The sequence below is a fragment of the Somniosus microcephalus genome, chromosome 9 (genome assembly GCF_052327205.1).
Source record: "Somniosus microcephalus isolate GS21.2 chromosome 9, FLI_Smic_1.0, whole genome shotgun sequence".
Classification (NCBI taxonomy): Eukaryota; Metazoa; Chordata; class Chondrichthyes; order Squaliformes; family Somniosidae; genus Somniosus; species Somniosus microcephalus.
In genome coordinates, this window is record NC_140995.1 from 18028341 (window position 1) to 18053544 (window position 25204).

The 25204-nt window shown below is 47.3% G+C and overlaps 1 protein-coding gene across 1 annotated transcript in view; it reads right to left on the bottom strand.

The window, feature by feature from the left end:
- Positions 1 to 25204, bottom strand: part of tpo (thyroid peroxidase) — a 180453-nt gene that overhangs the window by 140337 nt on the left and 14912 nt on the right. The window contains exons 3-5 of the mRNA XM_085996420.1: positions 20979 to 21072; positions 19646 to 19815; positions 15345 to 15477 (exon numbers count right to left, since the gene is read on the bottom strand). Of these exons, the coding sequence (XP_085852546.1) occupies positions 15345 to 15477; positions 19646 to 19815; positions 20979 to 21072 (397 nt within the window). The remainder of the gene's footprint in view (positions 1 to 15344; positions 15478 to 19645; positions 19816 to 20978; positions 21073 to 25204) is intronic.

The following is a 25204-nucleotide window of genomic DNA, read 5'->3' on the forward strand; positions in this document are numbered from 1 at the left end:
AAATTGTAATCAAATGATTCATTCTCGAAGAATTCCTACTTATTTAGGAATTAGCATTGTGGTTCTCACACCATGCTTCCAGCTACTAAGTTGTATTTAGAATGTTTTCACTTAGAATCAAATCAAAATCAAATCAAATCAAATCAACTTTTATTGTCATTGTTAGTGCACAAGTGCAGTACAACGAAATGTAGGCTTACGGCTCCCGAGAGTGTACATTTGGATTAAGACATTTAAACATTCAACATACATTTGGCTTGTAGTATATTAACATAAATATGACCATAATAAAGTGCATTGGCAGATGTGCAGGCTTTAGAGTTTATTTGTGGAGTTCAGTAGGGTGACAGCCCTGGGAAAGAAGCTGTTTCTAAATCTGGTCGTACGGGTGCGAATGCATCTGTAGCGTCTCCCAGATGGTAGGAGGGCGAACAGACTGTGGCTGGGGTGGGTAGGGTCTTTGATGAAGGACCGTGACCTCCGTAGACAGCGTTTCTGGTATATGTGCTCTATGGTCGGTAGCTGGGTGCCGGTAATGCGTTGGGCAGTTTTGACTACCCGCTGCAGGGCTTTCTGGTCATAGTAGCTACAGCTGCCATACCATACTGTGATACAGTTTGTCAGGATGCTCTCTATAGTGCAGCGGTAAAAGTTAGAGAGGATCAGGGGTGACAGATTACATCCCTTCAGCCTCCTTAAGAAATATAGGTGCTGCTGGAGCTGCTGGAGGTGCTGCCAAGGGTAGGAGGAAGTGATGCCACTGTGTACTCGATCGGTACTAGATTTCCTGGCTCAGGCACTCCACGCCAGTGTCAGCTCCCCTCTTAATGACAGGAGCTGTTCTGGGCTACAGGTAGAGGGAGACCGTGATGTAATAAAACTCACTATGCACTTGGTTTGAGCATAAAGCAAGGCTTTAATTAACTTACTTCAGAACATGGAAGTCTAGTTGTATCTCACTAGCTCCTTGTCTTACAAAATGTCCCTGGAAAGCTGGGGTCCACGCCCGAGTATTTATACTCCTTGGATGGCCCCACCAGCTGGCCGTCCAGCGTTATTTCATAAGTAGTTTCTTGATGATGAGATTTATAACAGACCGTACCCAATTTTTAAACTAATTATTATACATCTGGCAAGTACTTTCTGCTGTCCCTTTTGCTCTTTTAAATAAAAGGCTTGACTCCCAATTCATGCCTGCAATATTACAAGTTTGATTGACATGGTGTATACTGCGATAACAAGCATCCCGGCTTAAAGGCAAAAATTGCCAGCTCTAATCCACAATAATTTCTAGGCACTCTCTCTCTGCTAGTCATCCCTTTGCCGATAACATCAGGATTTTTTTTATAGACTGGGGGAAGGATTTTCCAGTATTAATTCACAATTACAATCGCATGGTAATTTCCTAGTTATACTCAGGAAGCCCTTACTTCATCATCCTGTATTGAAAACAGCTGCAATAATTAAAATATTGGAAGAAAATAAGTTAACATTTTAGAAAAAAATCAATTGTTCCACCAACTGACCTATTGGAAAGTTTGCTATATCTCAACCCCTACATTTAGCTCATTGCTTCAAAACTCACTGATCAAGTTGTTGGAGTCACTTGTGGTTCAAATACTGTAAACTGTGAACATAAATTCTCTATACTGAACATGCAAAAACCTATTTATGGTCTCCTGTTAAAGTGACGCTGTCTTTAGTTTGGCAATATCTGTTATATTTACAAACACATAAGCCCGTACTTTCCGATCGGAGGCTTCCTGCGAGCAGAGGCCTCCAATCTGGAAAAAATCTACGCTCTTACCTGAGGGCTCCTGAGGTCCGGACACTTCCGCTCCTGGGCCTCTCCGAGCTGGAAATGCGCAGGCCCAACGTATCCCAGAGGCGCGGGCGGTTCGCAAGCGTCCCTGGGATCACGTGGGCTATGGGGAGACAATAGGAGAAGGGAATCTCCCTTCATACACTTGACAGATAGACCTGTCAAATATATGAATGGAGCTCACTCCAAAAACACAGTAAAATATTAAATAAATGTTTAAAAAACCATCACGTTTTCTAAAATGAGTTAAAATTACAATAAATTAAATATTTTAAACAAAAATTTAATTTTTTGAAAAACATAATTACCAGGGTTAAAAATAAACTTACCTTTTTAAAAAGTGTTTTAAAATTATAAATGAATGAAAAAATTTGTTTTTTTACTTTTTTTCAACTCTTATGCTGGTAAAAGCAAGCCTTACTCCTGCTTTTACCAGGCGTAAGATTTCTAAGGGTTCTCAGCGGGCGAAGGGTCTCCAGAAAGCGGAACTCTCCCCCCGCAGAGGCCCTTCTCCAGGGCAGGCGGAGGATCTGTCAAGAGGATGTGCATGTCTGAAACCGGCATTTCCGATGTCCCTACGGGTGTGTACATAGCCTGTACCCACCCGTAGGCATCGGAAAATACGGCTCATAATATGACATGTTAAAATGCATCATTGTGTTATTGGGGATTGGGGTTGGTATTATTTATGCCGCACTTTCCTGCAACGTTGATGGGGGCGGGGGAGTCACCCCAGATGTACAGCCAGCCCGCTGTGGCCATGTCAAATGCAGAAACACCCACCAACCCCATGAAGCTTAGGTAACATCAGCAACAGTGGTTCAGGGTGGGCACATCTCAGCAGTTACGCTAAGATGCACATCCTCCAATTTTTGGTACCATGGTCTTCCACTTGTTTGGCCAAATATTTGTTCTTTCTTTTTGAATTGCTCTTTCAGAGTCTTGATAATCAGACCCAAGCCCTTTCCTAATATAAATTCTATGGTTTGCTGCCCTTGTTCCTACCACCTTGTTAATATTAGGCCTGAATAGATCACTTATGATTCTCCTTAATTTAGTCCTGGTCAAGATTTCCACTACAATACCTCTTGTCTAATTAATTGGATTTTCCAATGTATTGATTGCCTTAATCTTGCCTCAGATATTTGATTATAACAAACACGTACTTCAGTTTGTTATAAGCCATGTGAAATAGATTCTTTCTGCAATTTTCTCCCATTCCCACCTGAAGGCACTGACTCAGGTTTCAGGAAGATCAAGGATGAAGGAAGCCCACCCGTACATCTCTCACATTTAAATCCTACTCCTATATAGGGAGTGTCAGCCAACTCATTGACTATACGTGGACATCACAGCCGAGCTTAATCCCTTCCTCACCTGACACTGTGATAGGTGCATTTTCCAGCACAAGGAAGGATCGGGATTGGGACTACAGGCAGATTTTTCCCCCTCTCCCTAGCCTAGGGACACTGAGACCAGTGGTAGTGTCTTCACCACTTCCTCAGCCGACACTCAGTGCAGTATGGAGATCATGCCTAGGCTCTTTTGGTGTGTACTGCTCAGCAACAGACCAGGGACTACTTTTAGCTACAAAGCCATTAAGGAGCAAAACTGTGTAGAATAAAATTAAATATCACAATGGACAATCTGTCACCCTATCTTAGGTTATAGAGGGAAATAGGAAATGACAGAAACTAAATGCAATGCTTGCCACAGTGTTGCAGACCCTACCTTTAGAAACCCTGGCTATTTGCTATGGAATTGAAAATGAGTGTCGCACCCAATAGGCTTATTGGAGATGACCTTATTCAATGTCTCTCTCCACCCTTTTGGGTTTTCATTCTGAGGTGAGATAATGGAGCAAGCCAAGTCTTTAAAGTTTGTTTAGTACCTTAGGCGTTTAGCACAAAATGTAAGCCAAATCTGTTTGGAATTCTTCTTTAAGGGCTAGATGACCAATAAGTAAGGTAGATGCCATCTGCAGAAATATTTATGGGTTTGGCCTCCCTACTCTTCTGAAAGAGTGGTACGTAGATGGAAACATGAGAAGCTAGGTTGAAAAAAATGGCAATAAATGCTGGCCTTGCAATCCCATGAACAAATAAAAAGTAAAGTGAGGGAGAAAAATAGAAGGTAGGCTAAAACTGGTAGTGTAAATGTGCTTCGAGCTACTGAGATCAGTGGACAAAGAGCAGAGTAGGTTGACATCAGGTATCTATGTTTATCTGGCACTTATCACTTTGTAGTGATCTACTTTTCCAGTCGGTTTTATCCTCCCCACTCCTCTCCTGAAGATGCTGACTCCTTGCTGGAGTAAAGTTCCACAGGCATTGATCACCCTCTGGTACCTCACCCAAGTGACCATTATTCATGTGTAAGCTTCGACAGGGAGTGTCAGCAGACTATTTCACTGCTGGGAGCATCACAGCATGTGCACTCCATGTGCAGGGCCACCGAATAAAATCAGAAGCAGAAACTCTGGCTGATTAAGGTCAGTGAACTGGGTCCCGACTGGGGATTGAACCGGAGGCCTTCCTGGTCTTATATTATTGTCTTATTCACTGGACAACTTGCCATAGGGAGCATGCATTTGTCACATTTTTTTCCAATTCAGAAAAAGTAAGTGGGTGAGTGAACACGGAGAGCATGGATTTCCAAAATGTAATGTCAAAATGTAATGCTAACACCATCCAATTATCAATAGCTAGCTTGGTCAACTATAAGATTTTCTAATTATTATATCCGTGTGTTAATGGGGACACGGAATGCAGGAGTTGGTTTAACAAGTCTTTACTGAATGGAGACAACCTGGAAACTGAAACTACAGAAGCCTGCTAGGACCTTTTATACAGGGGTGGTCACTGCCGGTACTGCAGTCTGAGACCAGTTATTCCCTTAAAGGGACAGACACAACAATTCCTCCCCTTTTAGATAAACAGTACATAACATTCATTTAACAACTAAATAATAACTAATTACAATTACAATTACGGTTGCTAGATACATTGCTTGAAGTTAAGCAATTATAAGTTCAGTCTTTGAGGAGGCTTCCTGATTCTGTCTGGATAACGCCTCTTTGGGATATCAGGTTCTTCTGGCAAGGTTGAGTCAGGATCAATGTCGTTGTTTGATTTGTCTGCTTCCAATATCACCGATTCTGCGGTAGGTGCAATTGGTACTTCGGTTTCATCGCCAGGTGTATCAGATTGTGGTGTGGAGTTGACGTTTTCCAGTGACTCTAGAATCTGGTCAGCATGGCGTCTTACAATGCTCTCTCCAACGTCCACAGTATACATTAGAGGTCCTTGCCGTGTACAGATCGTTCCTGGCTGCCATTTCTCTGTGCGGTAGTCCTGGGCCAAAACTGATTGACCTATCTTAAAACTCCTGGTCGGCCTTTCATTCATATTCTGAAACTGCCTGTTCTCCACATCTCTTCGGACGTTTGGCTTAACCAAATCCAAGCGGCATCGTAGTCTTCGATTGAAGAACATCATGGCTGGAGTTTGGTTGGTAACCGCATGTGTCGCATTCCGGTAGGCAAACAAGAAGTTATCCACCTTGTGTTGTAGGGGTATATCTTCATTACACATTGCCTTGATAGCCTTCTTGAATGTTTGAACAAACCTCTCGGCCAATCCATTAGTGGCTGGATGATATGGGGCGGATGTGTAATGCTTAACACCATTGTTCTTTAAGAACCTCCGGAACTCTTCAGACACAAACTGTGGTCCATTGTCAGAGCAAATCTGTTCAGGCAGCCCATTCCTGGCGAATATGGTTCGTAAGACTGTGATAGTTTTTTCTGTGGCGGTTGAGGACATTTTTATTACCTCTGGCCACTTTGAATGTGCATCCACCGCAATTAAAAACATCGAGTCCATAAAGGGACCAGCAAAATCAATGTGCACCCTTTGCCATGGAGATGAGGGCCACTCCCATGGATGTAGAGGGGCTTGTGGTGGGGTGTTTTGGACCTTCTGGCATCCTGTACAGCTCTTGGTCATCTCTTCGTTTTCTCTATCGATTCCCGGCCACCACACAAACGCTCTGGCTAAGTTCTTCATTTTTACCCCTCCCAGATGACCCTCATGAAGCTCATTGAGCACTCTATCCTTCAATTTGGGTGGAATTACTACTCTGGATCCACACATCAAGGTTCCTCTGCACACTGACAGCTGTTCTCTTCTCGGCGAGAATGCTGGCAGCAGTGGTTCGCCATGTGCTGGCCATCCCTTCACCGTTAAATCATAGACCCAGGAGAGTGTCGGGTCATTTCGTGTTTCCTTTTCTATGTTTGCATTCGTCACAGGGAGACATTCGACAATAGTCGAGTGGAATAACTCCACTGGATCCACTGCCAGTTCTTCTTCCACCGTCGGCAACGGTAGGCGCGACAATCCATCAGCATTCCCATGCTGTTTAGTTCCTTTGTACTCGATGTCATATTGGTGTGCCCCTAGGAAAAGGGATCACCTCTGTAGCCGTTGTGCCGTCATTGTCGGTACGCCCTTCTGAGGGTTGAAAATGGAGACGAGAGGTTGATGATCAGTTAGTAGAGTAAATTTCAGACCGTGCAGGTAGTGATTGAACTTCTTCACCCCCCACACCAGGCTGAGGGCCTCTCTGTCAATCTGGGCGTAGTTACGCTCGGCTGAAGTTAACGAGTGTGACGCAAAAGCTATCGGCCTCTCAGAACCATCAAGGAATTTATGTGACAGTACCGCCCCAATGCCGTAGGGAGACGCATCACACGCCAATCTTATCGGTAGTGATGGGTTGTAGTAAGCCAATGCTTCTCTTGAAGTGATTAGGTCCTTAGGCCTAGAAATTCAGTATAGCCACGTTTGGGGAGCTAAAGTCGGGTGGCCGCTAAAGTTTGCGCCCGGCGCAAAGTCGCGCCACCTTCGCCGATATTCAGTCGCATCACCCCAAGAGGTTGCTGCTGCGCTAAAACAGGCGATGCACGACTATCTTTAGGCGCTAAGCCGGCGGTGCTGAGCGATACCCCCGAGGCCGGGTGCAGCGCAGGTGCGGTGAGTTGTTGATTGACGGCAGACACTCTGGCGCCGGTCAGCTCTTAAAGGAGGAGGGTGGATTTGTTTGCCTACCACGCCCTGCACACTGCAGCCCTCAACCTAGGCCTGACCACTTCTGCTTCATCTGCACAACGCCCAGGGCTATGGAGAAGGCCAGGGAGAGAGCGCAGCGCTTCAGCGACGGTGACCTGAGGGTGCTGGTTGGCGGAGTGGAGCGCAGGCGCCATGTTCTGTTCCCAGAAGGTGGCAGGAGGCCGCTGCCCAGCGCCTACCGGAAAGCCTGGAGGGAGGTCCCAAACAGGGTGTCTTCCAACAGCGTGGTTGCCAGGACTCCTGTGCAATGCCGGAAAAAGTTCAACGACCTCACTCGGGTTGTCAGGGTGAGTACCCTTTCCAGTGTCCTCCTCATCCCTGCATGTGCACCTCAGTTTATGGGCAAAGGGGCCTGAAAGCCCTAATGGCCAGCCCTCATCCAGCAACTATGGGACTGTCATGAAAATCACTTGCACATTCAGCACTTTACACACTGTACAAGCTATTCCACCATGGGAGGCATTGCAGACAAGATCAGGGCTTCACACTGTACAAGCTATTCAACCATGGGAGGCAGTGCAGACAAGATCAGGGCTTCACACTGTACAAGCTATTCAACCATGGGAGGCAGTGCAGACAAGATCAGGGCTTCACACTGTACTTAGAGGCCGTCCTTTCTCTTGCAGGCCAAGGTGGCGCACAACCGGCGGAAACTAAGTGAGACCGGGGGAGGCCGTCCTGACGTCAAAGAGCTCTCCGACCTCGACCAGCGTGTGGAGCGCATTATGGCAGGCCAGCTGATTGGCCCCGTCGCCAGTGGAGATGCCGACCCTGTTCTGGGTACCAATGGTAAGGGCATCACCTTTTTGACCTCTCTCTTTCCACTTGCGCCTCAGATCAGCATCCTTTGCCACTGTCCGACCAATGCAGTGCATGGCAGCACTCATGCCTCCCTCGCTGCTGCCCTGTCCTCACTCTAAAGCTACTCTTGTGCCTTCCTGCTTTCAGATGGTGAATCGCCAGGTGAGGAGGCGGGCCCTCAAGCTGCCACTGTCAGCGATTCCGAATTCGAGGAGGAGGAAGAGGAAGCCGGCCCATCAGTGCCACCCTCAGCTGCGCCAGCCCATGGCGATGAAGGGGACACGTCTTCCCTGGAGGGGAGCCGGGGGGAAGGGTCGGATGAGAGTGAAGCTCCGGGGCCCAGCGGGCTGCAGCAATGCGGGAGGGGTGGGGAAGCTCGGCGGACTTCTCCCCAGAGGGTGAGTGCGGCCTCCAGTCCTGCGACGGTGAGCGCAGAGGAGGTGCGGCTCCTGGAGGAAATGGCCGTCCAGGCTGAGCGCAGGCACAATGAGCTCATGGCTGCAGTGGCGAGGATGCCTGACTCCATTGAGTCTTTGTCAAGGAGTGTGCAGCAATTTGGAGCAGCACAGGCCAGGAGTCTACAGGGCTTCGCGGCAGCACAGGCGGCTTCGAGCCAAGTGCTCAGTCGTGCCATCCATTCACTGGCTGTTGTCATGCAGTCACAGACCAGGGCCACACGGGCACTAACTGCTGCCACCCTCGCTGGATCAGCCAGGCATCGCCAGGGCACTCGCCGCGCAGCAGCAGCCCAGCAGTCTGTTCGTCAGCTGTTTGCTGCGCATGCTGCAGTGCTGGCCCGTGCGAGTGCCAATGTATCAGGCGACCAGCGAGCACCTGCGATCTGTCAGGTTGGCACCATTCCTGCAGCCAACACTGCCACTCCGCCATTGCAGCTGCCACGAGCCGCTGGACAGACTGCTGCCGCCCAAGCAGAGTTGGAGCAGTCAGCAGCCGGCCCCTCCAGGGCCAGAGCTGGTGCAGGCCGACCCCCAAGGGCATCTGCCGTCTCGCCATCTGACCCTCAGCAGCCTTCCCCCAGCCTTGCTGCAGCCACTGGGCTCCCATTGAGGAGGAGCTGCAGGGCGGGCAGGGGCCAGGCAAGGACGCGAAAGGCATCGCCCTCGCAGGGCAAAATGTAGAAGGTCTGCACAAATGCTTTGTGGTTGTTGAAAGGCCGAGACTGGTGTAGTTGTGTTTTTGTAAGGCCGAGACTGGTGTCTTTCTTTGTTTTTGTAAGGCCGAGACTGGTGTCTTTCTTTGTTTTTGTAAGGCCGAGACTGGTGTCTTTCTTTGTTTTTGTAAGGCCGAGACTGGTGTCTTTCTTTGTTTTTGTAAGGCCGAGTCTGTTAGTTTTGTGTTTTTGGAGGGGGCTTCTCAGCATGAGGTTGTAATGTGGGAAGGGCAGAGGTTTGCAATAAATGAATGTTCTTAAATCGCACTGTGCATGTTTTTTTTGGCAAGTCCTGGTTGCCCTGCTCGGCTGAGGGCTTGTGGAGCGGCTACATTCATCTGCTGACATTGGCACAAGCCATTCCCTGAGAGGGGGCCTAGAACCGACGTTCAATAAGCCGGCGACGGGCGGCCCTTGCACTTTCTGCCTCCCTCCTGTGCTGGTCCTCCTCCTCCTCCTCCTCCTCAGGTGGTCCTCCAATCTCTGGTGGCAGTGGCTGAGTCCTGCGGATAGCCAGGTTGTGGAGCATGCAGCACACGACCACGAAATGGGAAACTCGCTCTGGTGAATATTGTCGGGCTCCACCGGAACGATCCAGACAGCGGAACCGTTGCTTCAGGACACCGATTGTTTGCGCAATGATGTTCCTGGTCACTTGATGGCTGTCGTTGTATCCCTCTTCAGCAGGTGTGCTGGGCGCACGGACCGGGGTCATCAGCCAGGTACACAAAGGATAGCTTTTGTCCCCGAGAAGCCATCCTCGTGGGTGAGGCTGGGCCTGGAACATGTCTGCCACAGAAGTCTGGCGCAGGATGAAGGCATCGTGGCTGCTGCCTGGAAAGCGGGCATTGACAGCTAGGATGAGCTGCCTGTGGTCACACACCAGCTGGACGTTGAGCGAATGGTAGCCCTTCCGGTTGCGGTAATCCTCGGAATTCTCCAGAGGTGCCCGCAAAGCCACATGCGTGCAGCCAATGGCGCCCTGCACCATGGGGAAGCCCGCGAATGCTGCAAAGCCCATTGCACGCTGTTGCTGCTTGGCAAGGGCCATGGAGAAGGAGATGAACTGACATCTCCTTTTGAAAAGGGCATTGGTCACCTGGCGGATGCAGCAATGCACGGCGAACTGTGAGATGTTAGAAATGTCCCCAGTAGCGGATTGGAAGGAGCTGGTGGCATAGAAGTTGAGAGCCACCGTCACCTTCACTGCCACCGACAGAGACGTCCTGCTCCTCAGATGTGGCTGCAGATCACCGCCAAGCAGGTGGCAGATCTCTGTGACCACCTCCCTTCGGAATCGCAGCCGCCGAACACACTGCTCGTCAGACATGTTCAGATAGGAAAACTGCTGGCGGTATACCCTGGGTGGGTAAGGCCTCCGTTCCCGACGCCTGTTGCCCCCTCTCCGTCTAGCCAGGACTGCCACTCTCTCACGGCGTCTGTGAGCCCTTTGGATGCAATGGAGGAGGCCAGTGTTTGCACTCATTGCAGCCCCCATTTATGTTAGCAAACAATGATATGTCAATGAAGACAAAGACAAGTGGAAAGCTGTGGCCTGAAGCCACAAGTACCTGTCCGAGTGTTGAGCCAAAGCAGAAAGCTCTCTACCTTGGTCTCTCTGCAAAGATCCGTCTCTCAAGAAGGAGTGCTGCGAAATGGCAGCCTTTTCTAGTGCAGGAGGAGTGCCCTTTAATTTGCGCCCCCCGCGCCCCGCATCGACTGAGCACCGTTCCACTCTACCAGTCGCTAGGGGCGCCAGGCGCACAAGAGGGCGTCGCGACTGAATTTCCGGTTTAGGGCACACAAAGGGCGTTGCACGAGGAAATGACGTCAGGATCTGCGCGCGCAGCTGAGCGCGCGCAAAGACTTTGCGCCACCGCTAAATCGTGAGTGAAGTTGGGGAGAGGCGCAGATCGCGCTGCGCCCGGCCGCTAGCTGCCTAGCGCCCGACATCTACTCCTCCTAAGGCGCTACCGGCTGGCGCAACCAACTGAATTTCTAGGCCTTACTCTTCTGAAAGGCCCGCTTACATTCATCGCTCCATTTCCATGCTACTCTAGTTCATAGTAGGGCGTTCAGTGGATGCAGAATTGTGGACAAATTCGGCAAAAACTTATGGTAGTAATTCACCAATCCGAGGAATGACCTCAGTTGCGACACATTTTCAGGCGCTGGAGCCTTAACTATCGCTTCAATTTTGTCAGGGGACTTATGCAACCCCTCTTCATCAATCACGTGGCCACAATACGATATCTGTTTCTTAAAAAACTCGCACTTGGGGCGATTGGCTCGTAGCCCATGTTCACGTAGTCTAGTGAGCACCTGCTCTAGGTTGGCAAGGTGTTCACTGTCATCTTCACCTGTCACTAAGATGTCGTCCAAGTAACACTGAGTCCTCGGAATCCCTTGCAGGACTTGTTCCATCGCTCTTTGCCATATCGCCGGAGCTGATGCTACTCCGAATACCAGTCGATTATACTGGTAAAGACCTTTGTGAGTGTTTATCGTGAGATACTTCCTAGAGGATTCTTCAACCTCCATCTGCAAATATGCTTGTGCTAGGTCAATTTTTGTAAAACGCTTCCCTCCAGATAGTGAGGCGAAGATATCTTCTATCCTTGGAAGAGGATATTGTACTGTGTGAAGGACTGGGTTCACTGTCACCTTGAAGTCCCCACAGATGCGAACCTTCCTTGGCTCCTCAGACTTATTGTTCAACGTTTTCTTCATGACAGGAACGATGGGTGTCGCCCACTCGCTCCAGTCTACCTTAGATAACATGCCTGCATTCTCCAGATTCTCCAGTTCTGCCTCGACGGCTGGGCGAATTGCATATGGTACCGGTCTTGCTTTGAAAAACTTGGGAATTGCATTCTCCTCTATTTTTATCGAGGCGGTTACGCCTTTAAGAGTGCCCAGTTCTTGTTGAAATACCTCTTTGGCGTCAGCTAAGATTGTTGACAATCGTCCAGGAGTGACGTGGTCATCCTTTTTACCAGCCACCGTCAGTGCCTGAATGGAGTGCCAGTCTAAACTTATCTTTCTGATCCATTCACGTCCCTATAACGGTGGTCCACCATCTTGCAGAATGTAGAGATACAATTTCCGTATTTTCTTGCCGTTGTATTCGGCAGGCACCCTTATTTTTCCTCTGGGGTATACTTTTTGCCCCGTATATGTCCTCAAGACAATGGATGTCTCTCTCAAGGGTATGTGTGAGAATAGCCGCTCGTAGTCTCGTCGATTCATGACAGTTAGAGCTGATCCTGTATCCAATTCCATTTTGACTTGGGACCCTGCTATCGTGAGGGTGACCCAAATGGTTCGGTGATCCTCTTTTGCGATTACATTGTGAAGTTTGAGACAGCTTAGTCTCTTGTTCCCGGATTCACTATCGCTCATCTGGTCTTCGGAACTACTGTCCGTCATCTTTTGTACTTTCCTGTACGGTTCCTTAGTAGCCTTTTTGTTGTCGTTGGTCTTCTTCCCAGACCTGCAAACTCGTGCAATGTGTCCCATCTTTCTGCATTGCCTGCATATTTTGTCCTTGGACCAGCAGTCCTTCTGGTCATGGTTAGTTCTGCCGCAGCGATAACATTTTGCAAATCCCCGTGTCATTTCGTGGGTGCCGTATTCCTGTGGCTTTTGTTGTATTTCCGCAGCTCTCCTTGCTGCTGCTTCATATGATACTGCCACGCTGAAAGCCTTATCTAGCGTCAGCTCTTTTTCTGAGAGTAACCTCTTCTGGGTTCCTTCACTCAGGAGTCCACAGACAAATTTGTCCCGTAAGGTATCTGCCAGTCCTGCTCCGAACTGGCAGTACTTTGATAGCTTGCGTAGTTCCGAAAGGTAATCAGCATTGCTCTCATTTTTTGCTGATTTCTCCTGTGGAATTTAAATCTTTCTGCTATCAGCAGCGGTGTAGGATTTAGGTGTTCCTGTAGGATAGCAACAATTTCGTTAAAACTCTTCGCCTTCGGTTTGGCTGGAGTAATCAGGTCCCGCAATATGCCGTACGTTCTTGCGCCCATTAAATTTAGCAATACCGATGCCTTTTTCTCATCGGCTATTTCGTTTTCCTCGCAATATACCTCGACTCTTTCCACATACGTGGTCCAGTCTTCTATTGCATTATCGAAGGCAGTGATATCGCCAGTCTTTGGCATCTTGAAAATCTAAGATGGCGCCTCCCGCGCTTTTCCTTCGTCCCCGATGGATCAAAATGGCGCCTCCCGCGCTTTTCCTTCTTCCCCGCCGAGTTAAGATGGCGCCTCCCGCGCTTTCCCGCCGCTGCCGCTGCTGTCAACACCGCTCTCCGCGGTATTTTTACTTTTAACCGTTCCCGTCGTGGAGCGGACCCTCTGGGACACTTCCCTCCCTCTTCTTAGGTCCGAACGCTGCCCGGCTGCGAAGCACCGGCCGCGCCCTGTGTGCTCCACCCTCTCTCTCTCTCTTTGCTTCCCGACTCGCTGCCCGGCCCCGTTGCAGAGCCACCCGATCAAGCTCTAGCCCGCCGCAGCCCAGGAAGGATCAGTGCACTACCTGCCACCAGCCCGATTAGCTGGGAAACCACAGACTGGAGAACCAAGCCTGGCTCTTGACAGTCTCTCCTGCAAGTTTTCAATCCGATGATTTGGAGGGCGGTTGCCCACGGTCGACACCTGTTTCTCGAGTTTCTTTGGATTATTTTTTTTTCTTTCTTCTGGCTTCGACCTTCAATAACGTCGTCTGAGATGCTGCCGAGTTGCAGGTAAGTTCGTTTCTTACTCGTCGCCAGTATTATATCCGTGTGTTAATGGAGACACGGAATGCAGGAGTTGGTTTAACAAGTCTTTACTGAATGGAGACAACCTGGAAACTGAAACTACAGAAGCCTGCTAGGGCCTTTTATACAGGGGTGGTCACTGCCGGTACTGCAGTCTGAGACCAGTTATTCCCGTAAAGGGACATACACAACACTAATGTGCCCCCAGAAGCTTAGCAATAGCTTAATGAATTGTTGATAGTTACCCCCTATTATTGGTTTCCTGGTTGTAAAACTGAAGCAATGGTAAGGACCTAAAATGGAGCCCCTGAACCTGTTGGTAACTTGCTCTCTGCCTTGCAGTTGAAAATTACAGCTCTGTGAATTTTTAGCAACCAGAAGACATTTTGATGAATTTACAAAGAAAGACTTTCACAACTCCGGGACGCCCAAAAGCACTTTACAGCCAATGAAGTGCTTTTGAAACGCAGTCAGTGTTGTAATGTAGGAAACGGGGCAGCCGATTTGTGCACAGCAAGGTGCCACAAATAGAATTGAGATAAACGACCAGATATTCTGTTTTACCGGTGGAGAGATAAATATTGGCCATATCTCCTCCGAAAGATAGCACCTCTAACAGTGCAGCAGTTCCTCAGCACTGCAGTCTCGGCCTAGATTTTGTGCTTAGGTCTCTGGAGTGGGGCTTGAACTAACATCTTTCTGACATCAAAGACAAGAGTGCTACCAACTGAGCCATGGCTGACACCCGAAAAACATTACACCTGACTTGATTTTCACTTCTCTTCTGGATGCCTCTTTGTTTTCCTGTTCGCTGGTGGCTTTCCTCAACCCTAATAATTAAACACCTTTATTGACAGGGCTAAAAAAAAAGAGCGAGGATGGTAAACCATAGCTAATTTTTGGTGGTCCTTTTAACATCACTTTTTGGTCCTTCGTTGTCGGCACTTTCTAGCACTGTGATGCAAAAATTCACCAAGCTTCGGATTGTTCAGCCACTATAAGGAGCAAGAGCTGGGTTAGCATTACACTGTTCAGTATAAAACAACGACAAGAATCAGACATCTAAAAAGAAAAGAAAGACTTGCATTTCTATAGCGCCTTTCACGAACACCGGACGTCTCAAAGTGCTTTACAGCCAATGGAGTCACTGTTGTAATGTAGGAAACACAGCAGCCAATTTGCGCACAGCAAGGTCCCACAAACAGCAATGTGATAATGACCAGATAATCTGTTTTTTTTATGTTGGTTGAGGGATAACTATTGGCCAGGACACCGGGGATAACTCCCCTGCTCTTCTTCAAAATAGTGCCATGGGATCTTTTACGTCCACCTGAGAGAGCAGACGGGGCCTCGGTTTAACATCTCATCCAAAAGACAACAATGCAGCACTCCCTCAGTACTGCACTGGAGTGTCAACCTAGATTTCTGCACTCAGGTCCATGGAGTGGGACTTGAACCCACAACCTTCTGACTCAGAGGCAAGTGTGTTACCCACTGAGCCACAAGCTGACACATCTGTAACATTAGCTATTTGGAAACGTCCCGCTAAGAAATTGATCAACATCCACAGCCAAATCTTATCAATGAAAAGAAATCCAAACAGAATTACAATTCTGAGCTACTATTTGAGTAAATGAAGAAGTTTCCTGAGACCTGTTGTTGCAGGTTCCATTAATCGATCTGTACTTTTGGGCCAAACAACTGTTGGAGCAAGTTGGAGGTTGCATGTGAGGTAAGCATCCTGATGCAGCTGCAAGAGCATTTAACACATCTGGTGAGAGGAGATCTAAAACAAAATGAAAAGAAAAGAATTCTGTTGTAAATGACTCGAGAGAATATGAAATCAATAGGGTTTCATGTAAGATATGAAGGGCGCATTACCTCCAGACTGATACAATATATATTTTTAATTTCCACTGGGAAAGTAAAGAGGTCTTATTTTGGCATATTGTCTGACGTGGTATCTTTTAACAGATAAACTAAGATTAGTAGAACAATCGCAGCATTGCAGATACTTGTCCTTAGGTTTCCAGTACCCAACCTACTGAACTTTGAGCAGATTTTCTGGAGCCGGTTCCTCCAGGAATTCAGATTTACTGGAAATTCATAGGCCGAGAAATTCGATAGTGCCGTGCCAGTTTTTCAGGCACTAAATGGGCACCTAAGCTCATATATATATTATTATTATTATGTATGTGTATATGAAATGCACGCTCATTATGAGCCAGAAGTGCACTGCTTGCATTAGTAGTATAGGCAAAAGAACAGGTGTCCAGGGCCAGTGCCTGAAACAGGCGTTAGTTCTTTTGCATATGCAAATAAAGGCCCAGGGGGAAAAATTGGGTGGTGCCCCCTTTGGGGCGCTAACGTCGCCAGCACCCCGAAAAAGTTAGCACCCCTCCACCAAAAATTCAGCAGTAGCGCCCCAAGCAGGAGGCGGGGTGCTACTGGAAGCGCTCCCCCTCTTTCTTGGGGCGCTACTACTGAAGATCGCAGCGCTACGTGCAACAGCGCCATGCGTGTCGACACATAGCGCTGCGCTGTTGCAGGCCTCCTCCCCTGATTAGAAGGGCGTGGCCTAGCGCTGCGCACACCGGGGCCCTGCTAGACCACTGGAGAGCGGGGTGCCACGAAAGCGATCGCGGCCGGCACCCCGAGAAATAAAGGGGAAGGGGGCAGGTGCTGGCAGTCGGACCCAAAAAAAATGGCCACCCGACACCTGCCCTTTAAGTTGCGCCACCGCTGCTGCAAAAACGCCCCCCAACCCTTTCGGACATATTGTCCGGCGATAGGTCAGGGGGCGCAAGGGAAGTTTGCGGCCGGGTTGCGAGCGGGGCGCTACTCCCAGTGATGACATCATCGCCGGTGAGGGAGGCGCAGCACTGCGGGGCGCTACCGGCTACCGCCGCCGCTAACCTCCCACTGAATTTCACAGGAGGCGTTAGCAGCGCCACGCCTGGGCGCTAGGGGATTTCCCCCCCTGGGGGCGCTAACGAGAGGCGTGAATTAACCCAATTTTTCCCCCCAATATCTGTTTGAGGTCCCCTCTGTAATATTGGTTTGCCCTGAAACAGACAGCGCCAGTGCCGGCTGCCTTCAGGAAAACTCAGTGTACGTGCGGCCCTTAGAGAGACCGCTGGAGGCGGCCACCAAAAATTCTTACCTGAACGTGGAGTCGGGAAGAGCAGGCCTGATGAGGGCCTTCGCTACCATCCCTCCCGATCGCCTCCCTCCCTGTCGCCCCCTACCTCCTGATTGTCTCTCTAAGGATGTACTTGAGGGCCACTGCCAGTAACACAGCCATTAGGTATCCACAAATCACCGCTTCAATGATGTCCAATATTAGGGGTACCTCGGCCCTATCCATTGTTCCCTTCGCCTACTGTCGGCCCATTTTTTGGATGCAAATTCATTTTTACCCCCAAATGTGCTCACAACAGACCAAACACATTTAAAGAAATCTTGCTGGAATGTTGTTGACTGCAGAAGTAGCATATTAATTCTAATTATAGCCAGAAGCTATAATACATATGTGTAAAAAAAGTGAACTCAGGTCTAGTTCACTTCAAATATCGTAAAAACGATACCATTAGCCGTCAAGGCAGTCAACAATTACTATTTGCCCAACTATTTTCCTGTGTACCATTCCTTCAAGCTCTCAATGTGAACACATTTGATGAATTAGTCTATTTCAGGTGTCAGCAGCAACACACTTAACTGAACACTGAGAAATACCGACCATAGCGTTGTGCAACCTTTCAGCTGTGTCCTCATTCTAATAAATATGCCAGTCTTTCATGCTGAAACCAGGGCAAATAACTAATTACAGCTGATGCGATTTTATTCAAGCCTTACAAACTGCGCTCATTCCAGCCAAAGTGTGCACCAGGTAGTACTGTTTAAGAATCTTTCGATTAGGCACTTTACAGCCTTCCAGACTCAATATCGAGTTCAACGATTTCAGATCATAACCTCGGCCCCTATTACATTTTTTATCCACACCTTTGTTTTGGCCCTTCCCCCTTTTTTTCTCTCCCACATGGCAGCTGTCTCTCATTCTGCCAGCGCATTTCACACCTAATCTAGAGCCGTCTTTTGTCTCCACTAGTCCTACCACCATCTCGTCTGGTTTTGAATACCTCTTAATGTCTCTTCACTTCTCTTTTGTTCTCTCATCCCCATTTCCCAGCCCCCAAACTGGCCTTTTAATCTGTTTCATTTCCTGTGTTTTTTCAGTCTTGACGAAGGGTTTCGACCTGAAACGTTGACTCTATTTCTCTCTCCACGGATGACTCCTGGCCTGCTGAGTTTTTCCAGCATTTTCTGTTGTTATTTTGGATTTCCAGCATCCGCAGTATTTTGCTATCGTACTGTTTAAGAGTTTGTGCAGCACCGGGTAAACCTGATTGGCTCCTCAGTTTGCAGGCTGTTTTATTCATTAACATCTGCTATCTTGGGCAACCAGATTTATTGATAGCAAGAATCTATCTGCTAATTGGGCTCAGATACTGCAGATTCATATAAAGTACAAGATTAGCAATAGTGCATTCAGATCTTTGCACAATGCTATGTAATAAAACCTCTTGAAGTTTCCCATCAGTAAACTACCTACAGCATGGGCGACACCATCAGAATTATTATTACTGATAATGGAGAGCTGATGAGATTCAGCAACAGCCTAATATAAGCGATAAATCATTTGGTCATTCGCAAGTAATCAACTGTAGCGATGCTGTCAACCTGTTGGGAAATGTATTTTCAAATAACTTCACAGAGAAAATAACTAGCCCATGGGAGAATCCATGTGGGAGTGGAAGGAACATTTAAGTTAAAAAAAATTCCTTAAATACTCCAGCAGTCTTTCCAATGGTTTATTTAATGTAATTTGTAAAAGTTTTGCTATGATTTATTAAATAAGATGGCAGAGTAAGTGTAGCACATTATCCTTTTCACCTCCTGGGAGCCAGGTTTGAATCTGGTACAGATTGATGGGGGTCAAAGTTACTTCTTTCTGTTGGCAGCAGTGCTTTGCCAAGTGTCAGCCCAGTTCCAGGTTATTTAACATCAAATTAAGGGGTAGGTTAGTGTAGAGGTTCTGTTACTGGTTTAGTAAGCCAGAGGCTGGACTAATAATCCAGAAAACCTGAGTTTGTATCTCACCAGGGCGGTTTGAATTCAGTTTTTAAAAAAAATCTGGAAATACGAAGATGAAGTGACCAGGAATCTGTCAGATTGTCGTAAAAACCCAACTGGTTCACTGATATCCTTACCCAGTCAGGCCTTTACGTGACTCCAGTCCAAAACCAGTATGGGTGACTCTTAACTGTTCGCCGAAGTAGCCTGGCTCAGTGGTGTCACCACCTTCTTGGGGCAGCTAGGGATGTGCAATAAATGCTGGCCTTGCCAATGGCGCCCACATCAGGAGAATTAACGAAAAAGAACTGACAATCTCACTCAAACTTATGGATAGTTGATGTGGAAAATAGAAACATTCACACCACTGCTCTCCTGATGTTGAAGCGAAGCTATATATTTGGGTCATAGTAGAGAGCGTCTTACTCTACATGTGTCTGTGTTATATCTGACCTGGGAGTACTTGATAATGACACTGGGTAACAAGATGGCTAATGACTCCCTTTGCCCTGAGTCCAGGTTCGAGACTCAAGTTACCGTACCTGCAAACATTCCTTCCAATTGCTGAGGATGGTCATTGGCATGAATCAGTCATTCATGAAAGAAAGACTTATGAAATAATACTGAGCGGCCTGCGGGTGGCGCTGTCCAGGGAGAGGATAAATACTTGGGCACGGGCCCAGCTTGGGCAGGACATTCTTAACAGGAACTAGTGAAGGACACAACTAGACCTCCATGTTGTAAAACAGTTGATTAAAGCTTTGTTTAACGCTTAGACCAAGTGCCTAGTAGTTTTCTTACGTCAGACATAACCTCCTTACCAGTAGCATTCGTTGATCTCCTGTATTTCTGGTGCACTTTCCTTTGGATCAGATACAAAGACATTTCCATGATCTCAGCAGCTCTTGAAACCTTTTTGCTCTCAGGCTCTGGCCGCTTGAAAAATGACAGCAACTCAATGGCGGAAGACAGTTTACTGACATCAATGTCCCTGATAAGTAACATTAAAGAAAAAGGGATTCCATGTCAGTCTGTCACTGAAACGTAGATGCGTTGGTTCAAATAGTAAATATCATCCAGTCTCGGTTGTGTTTTATAAAAGGTGCTCAAAATAAAGGAAATTACAGGGAGAGCTGAATCAGTACATTCTAATTTTCAACCTATTTGTATATACAAATGTGCTTTGTATGAGGCTGATTATGAAACACAGGACGAATTACAGATTTAGAGGGCCTAGTTTACGCCAGACAATTGGAGCTGAACTTTTATGACTTTGCTTCTAGATGCATTTTTGATGGTGAAGCCAAATATTGTTCTTTAGGATTCTGTCAATCCGAACAATCTCTGATTAGTTGATAGAATTAAGGAAACTTTCATTTGGACTAGAATTCAACTTCAGATCATCCAATTCACATGAAATTTATCTGTAGCTTAATGTCAAGTATGCATCCTCAGTGATAAGGAACCTTTCTTCTTGTGCCCACACGAGGGTGTAATTATAATGTGACAAGCTTACAAAGGCAGTTTCCATTATAAATGTGAACATAGGGATTTATAATGGATAAATAAAAGTAAGGACAGAGGGGCCTAAATTGCTTCGTGTCCCAATCAGTGTTATTCCGGCAGTGTGCAGCGACAGTGTACCGGAATGGAGAGGCCTGAAGACTGAGATACATTTATCCTTGGGCCTCCTTAGAACTGCGGGTGCCAATGAGGTATCCTGATACAGCTTTCCTGTTGAAGCCTTACAGATTTCAGCCTGCACCTCAGTTTTCAGTCCTGGAGACTGGAGACGATTCGGAGCGGGTGAGGGCGGGCCGACAGCAGTCCGCAGTTAAATTCCTAAAAATGTTCCAAGTCTTTCGCCCATTTTTGAGCTGCCTCCAGCTGTCCCTCTAAGGACTGCTGGTTGGGCTGCTCGAGACCTGGAAATGCCATTCGGAGCATGCGCATCGCCAGACCCGACTAGGGCAAATACATTTTGGAGTCTGGTTTCCGTCGACCCCTTGCCAAAGTTACGGCAGGAGATCAGGATAGCCTCTGTGGAAATTCAGGGACACTGTGTGCAAGGCCACAAGAGATCTACTAGTCTAACTTAATTTTTAGAGAAGTGTTGATTTGTAATTGTTTTTCTGGTCTTAGTGTTACTCTTACCTTTTCATTGTGTGATGTATAGCACTGTCCACCATGTTTAATCCTTCTTGAACCGCATTAGATAAAAAGGGGTCACCAAGCTTTTCTAAACAGTCTTCATAGTACAAGGAAAATGGTGAGTTGTACAGTAGAATCCTCTGATACATCATTAAGCAATGTGGTGACTATATTTATGATTATTGATTTATTATACCAATAGCTCTGCTTCTTGAAATTTCACACACTGTAATACCTTTTCAGCATTGTAGGTATTTAAGGGTCAGCATAATTACATAGAAACATAGAAGATAGGAGCAGGAGTAGGCCATTTGGCCCCTCGAGCCTGTTCCGCCATTTAATGAGATCATGGCTGATCATCCAAACTCAGTACCTTGTCCCTGCTTTCTCCCCATATCCCTTTAGCCTTAAGAAATATATCTAACTCCTTCTTGAATATATTTAATGAATTGGCCTTAACTGCCTTGTGTGGTAGAGAATTCCACAGGTTCACCAGTCTCTGGGTGAAGAAATTCCTCCTCATCTCAGTCCTAAATGGCTTACCCCTTATCCTTAGACTGTGACCCCTGGTTCTGGACTCCCCCGCCATCGGGAACATCCTTCCTGCATCTAGTCTGTCTAGTCCTGTTAGAATTTTATAAGTTTCAATGAGATCCCCTCTCATTCTTCTAAACACTAGTGAATATAAGCCTAATCGACCCAATCTCTCCTCATACGTCATTCCTGCCATCCCAGGTATCAGTCTGGTGAATCTTCGCTGCACCCTCTCCATGGCAAAAACATCCTTCCTCAGATAAGGTGACCAAAACTGCACACAATACTCAAGGTGTGGTCTCACCAAGGCCCTGTACAACTGCAGCAAGACATCCTTGGTTCTTTACTCGAATCCGCTCGCTATGAAGGCCAACATACCATTTGCCTTCTTAACCGCCTGCTGCACCTGCATGCTTACCTTCAGTGACTGGTGCACACGGACACCCAGGTCTCGTTGCACTTCCCCTTTTCCCAATCTATTGCCGTTCAGATAATAATCTGTCTTCCTGTTTTTGCCACCGAAGTGGATAACCAACTTGTAACTGAGTTGATGGTAAGGGCATTATTTAAATGTTCTCATTCATTCTCACTACTTAACATTTCTTCGACAGCTCCAACCTCAGGAAAGTAAACTTAGCAATTCCATCAACGTGCCATTTTTCTATTTTCCACACTAACCACCCTGCGGCCTTTCTGAGTGAGGGTCGGCTTTGTAATGTGGGCCATGGAAGTGATTTGAGATTTTTTTTTGTTGTGGCATTTCCTTATGTTTACCTGTGGGTTTTGTGCTGATTAAAGTGTTGATGAGGGTTTTACACTCAGTTTTATGATCTAGCGTTCCCTCGGGCACCGGCATGATGGCTTCGATTTTACACATGAACCCCCTAGCCTATCTGAATGAGAACACCAATTGCAGTTTTATTCTTGAACTCCTGAGAGTGTATTAAAAGTAGCATTGCATTGGTATCCTAGCATTGTAGTATGGATACAGAATAAGTGCTTTAAAAAATTCATTCTCAGGATGTGGCCAAGGCTGATATTAATTGCCCCTACCTAGTTGCCCTGAGAAGGTGATGGTGGGCCTCCTTCTTGAACTTGCAACAGCAGTTTGATTCAACTGAACGGCTTGCTAGGCCACTTCAGAGGACAATTATGGGAGGAATTTTCCCAGCCCTGGGGAGGCGGGTCTGACGGGAAAATGGCAGAAACTGGGAGCGGCTACCGAACCTGCTCCCAACCCGCCTCCGTGCCATCTTCCCAGGAGGCGAGTCCCCGACTCGCGCAGGCACCCATCTCCTCGAGGCGGGAAGGGGATTACAGCTAATTGACTGCCTGTTAACAGGTAGTTAACAGACAGTTAAGAGGATTATCCCCATTTTACCCACACAAGTGCGGGCTTTCCGATGGCTGTGAACCTCGCCTTGGTCAGCGAGGCGAGCAGTGGGTCTGCGGGGGTGAGAGGGGTCGAAACATCCGCTGTGGAGCTGAGTGATGGGTGCAAGTGTGGCGAGGTAAGTATGAGAGGCGAGTGTAAAGTGTTAGAAAAAGTTTCCTTACCTTTGCTTCTTTCTGCAGGCTTCAACCCTTGGGGATCCGGAGGTGCCTCATCTCAACGGCAGAGATGACAGAATGGGCAGCACGGTGGCATAGTGGTTAGTACTGTTGCCTCACAGCGCCAGGGACCCGGGTTCAAATCCGGCCTCGGGTGACTGTCTGTGTGGAGTTTGCACATTCTCCCCGTGTTTGCGTGGGTTTCCTCCGGGTGCTCCGGTTTCCTCCCACAGTCCAAAGATGTGCGGGTTAGGTTGATTGGCTATGATAAATTGACCTAGTGTTAGGGGGATTAAATACGTGGGGTTACGGGGATAGGGTGGGATATGTGTTGATGTAGAGGTTACGGGGATCGGGTGGGATATGTGTCGGTGCAGGCTCGATGGGCCGAAATGGCCTCTATCTGCACTGTGGGGTTTCTGTGATTCTGTGATTCTGTGATTCTCAGATGCAGCAGCCATCTGATTTCTGCTGAGGAAAGAGGTTTTGGTGAGTCTTTTTGCAAGGGCTCACCATAGAACAGAGACTGTCAGTGTTTGACAGCTTCTCAAAGCTGTCAAAGGCTGACAATTCATCTGTCAAAAATTTTTGACAGATAAAACGTCATACGCTGACATCCTCTGTCACCGGCTTTCCCTTAATTGGCCGGCTAAGCCCACAGGGAGAGATTAACAAGGCCAATCAAGGGAAAATAGCATGGGTTGGCCGGACATCGTTGGGGGCAGGACTGAAACCCGACAACTAGCAGTCCCGCCCCCAACGTGCCCCCATTGACAAAATCCAGCCCTAAGAGTCAACCACATACAGGCCAGACCAGGTAATGTTTCCTGCCCTAAAGGACATTCGTGGACCAGTTGGATTTTTATGACAATCTGGAGCTTCATGGTCACTTTTACTGAGACCAGCTTTTTATATTCAAATTTTTTTTAACTGAATTTATATTCTCAAACTGCCATGATGGATTTGAACATCAATTTCCATTAATTAATGATTTTATAGATGTCATTTTTAGGGTGGGTTTTCACTTTTCTGGGAATGGCGCAGGGAAAAGAATCTAACACCTCGTAGTGCTTTATTGATGCTCTTATTATACTATTATTTTTCTGGTTGTGTAGGATATAACTATCCGGTACTATAATGGTGACAGGTATGTCAGTCTTAATGGATAAGATTCATTATCACATTGCTGTTTGTGGGAGCTTGCTATGCGCAAATTGGCTGCCGCGTTTCCCACATTACAACAGTGACTACACTTCAAAAAAGTACTTCATTAGCTGTAAAGTGCTTTGGGACTCCTGAGGCTGTGAGAGGCGCTATAGAAATACAAGTCTTTCTTTTTTTTTATTGGCAGGAGCAACAGAATGTTAGTGCATTAAGTGCAAGTATAATAAGTAACAGTGTCTGCGGATCCTTAGAGAGCAGAGCCATGAAACCCATTTAGAGCAGCTTTACTTGTTTGTAGTGAAATGCACTGTTCATTTCTACATCACGGCCAATGTGGGAAATACTGCAATTGAGTTCCTGCAATGATACCACCAGCAAAATCAAGTTATGGTTTAAAGAGCACAAAGTGTGGGTTGAGATCGTACTGTGTGATATTTACATGAAGTTTCTTTGCTTGCTATTTTAACAGTTAGTATCTCCATAAAAATAGTGGGAAAAAGGAATTGCATATGAACACGTTGAGATCTCACGCTACTATTGTACAGCGTGATTTCACCGCACCGTTGTTTTGGGTGTACAAGTTCACTCATGCATGATTACGTGTGTTCAAAATGTAGGAGTGACTTATAAAGTAGCACTGGGCTTTAACGGAAACAGCTAAAGTAAGTTTGGAGTGAGCATGTATGTAAGCAAATATGTGAAACGAGTAAAGGATATAGGGGGAAAAATTCAGTTGTTTGCACCTCCCGTTAGCGCTTGAAGAGGGCGCTAATGGGGCGCAAAGCAACTAGCGCCCGGGCGCGGCGATATTTGCGCCGCTCGTGAAATTAACTAGACATTTTGCGGCGGAGCTAAACACTACCGCCACGATCTCTTGCACCGGCAGATCATGACGTCAGTCGAGTGCGCAACACCCCGTTAGCGCCCGGGACCGGATATTGAGTGGCGCACCCTGCCTTATCACCTGCCGCTAGCAACGA